At 52.4% G+C, this 6197-nt stretch overlaps 1 protein-coding gene across 1 annotated transcript in view; it reads left to right on the top strand.

The window, feature by feature from the left end:
* The first annotated feature begins 1078 nt into the window (after positions 1-1078).
* The window catches only part of NECAB2 (N-terminal EF-hand calcium binding protein 2), a 54104-nt gene continuing 48985 nt past the window's right edge, over positions 1079-6197 (top strand). The window contains exons 1-2 of the mRNA XM_069085661.1: positions 1079-1309; positions 4499-4523. Of these exons, the coding sequence (XP_068941762.1) occupies positions 1079-1309; positions 4499-4523 (256 nt within the window). The remainder of the gene's footprint in view (positions 1310-4498; positions 4524-6197) is intronic.

Raw genomic sequence — 6197 nt, 5'->3', positions numbered from 1 at the left:
CCCCGTGTTTTGGGAAAAAAAAAAAAAACCTCAGGTGCTTAATGTTTGTTGACTTGAATTTTATTGAATTAAAGGGGGGGGAGAGAATGAGAAAGAGAATCAAGGTCTGAGGGACTGGATGTGAGGGGATGATTGATTTAAAACTAGCAGAGCTTTTCATTTCTTCCCCATTTTTAGATCTCATTTTACAGAGGGGGACACAGGTAGGCAGAGGTTAAGTGACTTGCCCAGGGTCACACAGCTTGTAAGCGTCTGAGGTAGGATTCCATCTCACCTGGTAGCCCTGTGAGTGAGTGAATGGTGGGATGGGATGAAACGGGAAGGGACCAGTGTGTGAGGGAATGCTCAGGTTCTGAAGGGCCCTGGGAAGAGTGTGAGTGAAGGATGCTCCAGGAGCTGGGGGAGTCCTGCTAATGGGAGAGCTCTGGGACTTTTGCCGGCAGAGGGAGCGCCTGACTTAGGGAAACTCTTCTTTACTTGCTGGTCCCTGCAAGCTGAGGAACCAGAGACAGGGAACGATGCAAGGAAGGATCGATGTGTTGGAGGCCTCAGGGGCACTCCTGGGCTGGACTCCAGCCCCTCCTAGATGCAGAGTCCGAGAGACCCGGGCCAGCACTGCCCACTTCTCCCCTCCCCCTCCCAACCTCAGCCCGGACCGGCCACTTCACGGATCACATCTGTCCTAATGCGCCCCCCAGTTATCCCAGCTGGGACTCAGCCCCTAGCCCTACCCATCATCCTCAGAAATAAGAGGAAGGGAGGGAGGACGGTGGGGGTCCTGGGGGGGGTGCGGTCTCGGGCTGGACAGGGATGCAGGCTCGGCCCGGCTCCAGAGCCCCCCTCCTAGGAGCCGTGGTCCTGTCCGCCCCCCAGCCTGGGTCCCGCGTCCCGAGTCCCGCATCCCACGCGGTGTCCGGGGGGGCGGGGTCTGCAGCGCCGGCGCCGCCCGGAGCGGGCTGGGAGAGGTGGCCACGCGTGGGCGGGCGGGCGCTGGAGCCGGGGGCGGGGGTCGGGCCGGCGGCGGCGGCTGCTCGGGCGGGAGGGAGGCGGGAGGCGGGAGGCGGGCGCTGCGCGAGCGATGTGTGAGCGGGCGGCGCGCCTCTGCAGGGCCGGCGCGCACAGACTGCTCCGGGAGCCGCCGCCGCAGGGCCGGGCTCTGGGGGGGCTGCTCCGTTGGGTGGGAGCCAGGATGGGCGAACCCCGGGAGCCACTGGCCGACGGGCCGGGGACCACGACTGGCCACGGGCTCTGTCCCACCCCGCCGCCTCCCCCGTCCCCGCCCCGGAGGGGCACCTCGGTCATCCTGGACGTGAGTAGCGCTGGACCCTCTCCGGGGCCCCTCCCCGACCCCGGCTTCTTTCCCCTCCTCCGCCCACTCCCACCCCAAACCTGTCTTCCTCCCCTCCACCTCTCTCCATCCCTACACCGTCCCCCTTACGGTCTCGGCATCTCTGATCCCTGCACGATCTTAGCTCCCCCCTCTCATCTCTCCCTAGCCCCCTGCTTGCTCCCCGTCTCCCATTCTTCGGGATAGCTTCTCCTTCTCCCAGGGGCTCTCTCCTCACCCCCCTTCTCCCTAAATCAGATGCTGCTCCTCTTCGAATCCCGAGGGATCCTCGGTCCCTACCCCATCCCACGTCCCTGCCTCTCTGCCCCCACCCCCACCCTCGCCTCCTCTCCCAAGACTGAGCTCCGATCATCTCCGCACCCCTAGACCTCTCCGAATGTGCAACCTCTCCATCTCAGCCCTTCCTGAACCAGACATCCACACTGGGACAGTCCCTTCCCTAGATTCTGGCGCTTTTCTCAGTACTCAGAATCTCTCTCCAGAGTTCCTCCCCCTTCTAGTAGGACTCTCTGACCCCCGCTCCCTATCTCCATTCTTTTCCTAGGACCTGGTTCCCCACCTTGGACACCTCCCCTCTACAGCCCTAGCTTTAGAAATTTGTTTAGATGGGGTCTCGTTTAAAGGGATGATTGGGGAATTCTGAGTCCAGGTGGTTTGGTCCAATCAATGTAGACCTGATGGCCATGGTGTAGGGTCGAAGGGGTGGATTTCTGGGGTCTCCTTCCCTTCCCAACCAGGTGGGGTTCAGACCCCACGTTCTTTCTCCCCAGCAGTGGTGGACGTGTGTGTGCTGAAAGTGTGCATCTGTTTGGGCAGGGGGAGGGGATGAGATGTTTCTATAAGAGAGATTGAACCCAGAACCCCTACCCTCCCCGGCCCCCCACCTTTTTGGGGTTCCTTCCGAATTTCCTTTCAGAGTCCTGAGGGAGAGGCTGTATCTAGCTCTAAGTATCCCCTAGTTGGCCGGCTGTTGCCTTGGGATGAAAGCACCGGACTGGAAGGTTTGGGTTCCAGATCTTCTCTTTGTAAATCTGAGCATTTCCTTTCAGTCATTTATAAAAAGAGTTTGGATTGAATGATTTAGGGAATTCTAGTCTCTAAGATTCTACTTGAATCAGGCTCTGCCTATATTTCCTTAAACCTAGAAAAGGGACAGACTCTTGTCCTTTACCTCTTACCCTGTCACCCTCCTCAGAAAGCAGATCTCCATCTACAACAAATGTCTCTCAGGCTAGTAACGGAAGCTACTCAAGGAATGAAGATTCTCAGGGCACGGACTATCCAGGCAGGAAATCATTGGGGGGGGGTGGGAGGACGACACAGGTTCCACTATGTAGCTCTTAGAAAATTGGTCACTTGATGACCCTTCAGTCCTAGGTGGTGGTGGTGGTAATAGTAGTAGTAGTACTAACAACATATTTCTGTAACATTTAGAGAGTGTTTTCCCACAATTGTCAAACAGAGCAAATATTAATATTCCCCATGAGGAAACTGAGGCTCACAGCAGCTTGTCAATATCACAAAGTATTGAAGCTGGGATTAGAACCCTGGTCTTTCTACTGTATCATTCTGTCAGCCTTCCCACTCCCACCCCCACCCCTCTGAGCCCTGGTTCATCATTGTGTGGCCTCTGTTTCTTTTCTAGACTCAGGTCCTACGGGAGATCCCCACTGGCAGCTGACCCAGTCAGAGGCAGTAGGTCCTATGTATCTGAGTCTCTAGTCTCTTGCTCAGCCTCAAAAGACTGTTTGGTATATACCAGCACCCTCATTCCTTCTAAATCTCTGATCCCTAGTGCACAGAAATTTGGGGCCCTAGTTCCTCCACCCTCCACCCTCCCCACCCCCACTTATCACCAAGTGACAGATTCTATGTTTAGTACTTGGGGCCAGGAGGAACGATTTGCTCAACTGAGTCAGGGAAGGCCCTATTCAACCCAGGTTTTAGGGAAGGAGAAAAAGAGGAATACAGCTCTTAGCCTCCTTCTCAGTATTGAATACTGAGCCCATAGTAGGAGCTTAATAAAGGCTATCGGACTGACTCACTGACTTCTTTCTACCTCCAAAACAACCTTCTCAGGATGCCCCACAACTGATGGCAGCTTAATAGCCCTAGGTGGTACAGTGGTTAGAGCACCATACCTGAAGTCAGGAATACCTGAGTTCAAATCCTAAACTGGGTGCTTGTTATCTAAGTCACTGGGCAAGTCACTTCTGCTCCATTTGCCTTAGTTCCTTCCTCTACAAAACAGGGATAATAATAATAATAAAAGCATCTACCTCATTGGGTGATTGTAAGGATTAAATAAAGCCATGTTTGATGGTGTTTTGCAAACCTTTAATCACTTTGTGGAAGCAAGAGCCTCCGTCCCTGCTTGCTTGTTGGATCTTGTTGGAAGTCTGGCCCAGCCCCTGGGAGAACTGGGGGCTCCTGAAGTTTCTGCCTCATGTCCTCTGGTACCCAGAAGAGAGCCCATCCTTTGGACACTTGGATGCGAGGGTGTGCAAGGCTGTGTGTGTTTGTGTAACTCTCATAAATCTCTTCTAGCTCTAGATTCTATGATGTGTGTGTGTGTGTCCAAGCGTGGGACACAGGTCATACATATGAGGCTGAGCACAGGGCTGCCCTCACCCATAGGCACAGGAGAAAATCCCTTCTGTAGTTTGAATCAAAGGGGGAACCCCACCTAAAATAACTCCCCTACCTGCCTTTCATGGTACCTGAAATTCCACCATTGATACTCATTCCTTAGGATTTCTTCCAGGATTCTCTTTATTAAAATAGAGAAAATTGGCTGCAGGAGGAATATGAGAGGAGTCGAGAAGGCTGACAGCTTGTCCCACTTCATAGCTTTGTCTGGGGCTGCCCTTATTTGTATAGGGGGACATGTGACTGTGTTCATTGTGCATCTGTGATTGTGACTGTGACTCTGCATGAATATATGAATGCCTATAGGTGAGTGAGACTGTGTGTATGTTAAAATATATGTTTCTGAGACTACATGTACTTCGATCCATCTTACTTCCTTGACCCCTCAGGCTTCTCCCTCAGGTGGGTTAAAGGGGTTTTGGGAGTCAGGCCCTGAGAGCTGGGAAATGGGAGTATTCCCTTTCTGCCCCCAAATTAACCTAGACTCTCCCCTCTTTGCAGATTTTCCGCCGGGCTGACAAGAATGGTGAGTACTCCCTAGAAAAGCTCAGCACAGGAAGTGGGGGAAGGACTCTGCTTCAGGGGTTCTTAACCTAGGGTTTTTGAACTTATTTTAAAAATATTTTGATAACTATATTTTTGGCTTCCTTTTCAATCCTACACATTTTATTTTATGCATTTGAAAACATGATTCTGAAAAGGGGTACGTAAGCTTCCCAGACCACCATCGAGGTCCAGAATACCAAAAAAATCCAAAACACTTAAGAACCCCTATTCTAGAGGCACTTAACCTAGAACATTGCACCTTTCTCTCCAAGATGGGATCAACAAAGCCCAGGATGGGCCAGGCATATCCCATCCCTGCAGACCTACTGTATGTAGGCTCCTATCTCTCCCCTGTGACTTCATGAGGGGAAGGGCCGTACTGGATACTGGGGCTGAGCCGGTGAGAGAAGGGCTGGGGGGTAGGGGGGTGGATAACTCAGTGAACCATGGGGTGCATGAAAAGGAGGGATGAGGGAGACATGAAGACCAGGTTAGGTGAGTGACAGCACAATTGAGACTTTCAGTGTGGCCAGACTGAAGGATGGACTGGGCCAAATGCCTAGGCCTCGTGGGGCTGGGATTGGCTTTGGCCTTTTATTCTCCCTGACTTTATCCCCTGCCCCCTTCTTCTACCAAAGTCCTCCTCTCATACGACTTCCTGTCTTGAGAGTAACCTGGCCTGTCAAAGACCATGCCAGCAAAGTATAAATGCCAGCAAGTTGTTCCAGTTTAGGGAGGTTTTAAATCTGGGACTATTCCAGACCACAGATGTGTTTCTGGTCAGAGGACCAACCTAGTTAGGCTCAGAGAGAACTAATTACCATATTGGCTTTGGGAGATTAATGTTGTTTGAGCACAGCTCAGGACACTGGACTTGGAGTCAGGAAGATCAAGTTTCAAATCCCCACGGAAGACACATTTTCTTGCTGTGTGACCTTAAGCATATGACTTAATATCTCTGCTCCTCAGTAAAATGTAGGGACTGGACTTACTCTAAATCTATGCTCCCATGACTTGAAGAGGTTGTGATTAATGTCACAGTGGAGAGCACCCACACTGATGAAATTACAGGTCGTTAAAGTATCTGGGCCCCTTAGCCCCACCTCCCCCACTCCCACCCTCTTGCAGGAGCTGAGCTGTTCCCAGCCTCAGTCCCACTGAGCATGAAGTAGGAGGGGGAGGTGAAACCCTAGGCTTGAGCAGAAGCTGGAACTGGAGTTCTCTTTGGGGGGCATGGGGACAGTGGGTGGTTGACAAGACCTCCTCGAATCCACAAGCTCCCTGCCAAGCCTTGGGCTGGCGGGGGCAGGGGTGTAGAAGGGCAAAGTCATCATGCATGAAAAATAAAGTGCAACAAACCCATCCCCCCAAATGGGTATCTACCGTAAGAGTGGGAGCAACCTCTGAGTACATCCTTGCCCCCTCCCCCACCTGCTTTCTCAAATGGAAATAGCAGAGAAGTAAATTATGAGGCAAATACCATCAACCAAGTGTTACTGGTCCTTTTCATCCCCCGTTACAAAGAAGGGAATACTGGTAAAAAGGGAAATTCCTTCACTCCCTCTTTTAACTACCTTTTATCCCCTTGTGAGCACCTCCCCCCACACACACACAACTGCCTTTCCACACTCACTTCCCCTTCTCCTTTCCATCT

Source organism: Petaurus breviceps, unplaced genomic scaffold (genome assembly GCF_028583685.1).
Source record: "Petaurus breviceps papuanus isolate PSGF00001 unplaced genomic scaffold, PetGlider_PUasm1.0 176, whole genome shotgun sequence".
Classification (NCBI taxonomy): Eukaryota; Metazoa; Chordata; class Mammalia; order Diprotodontia; family Petauridae; genus Petaurus; species Petaurus breviceps.
The sequence above is the reverse complement of the archived record's forward strand: the minus strand, read 5'-3'. Positions and strand labels throughout refer to the sequence as shown.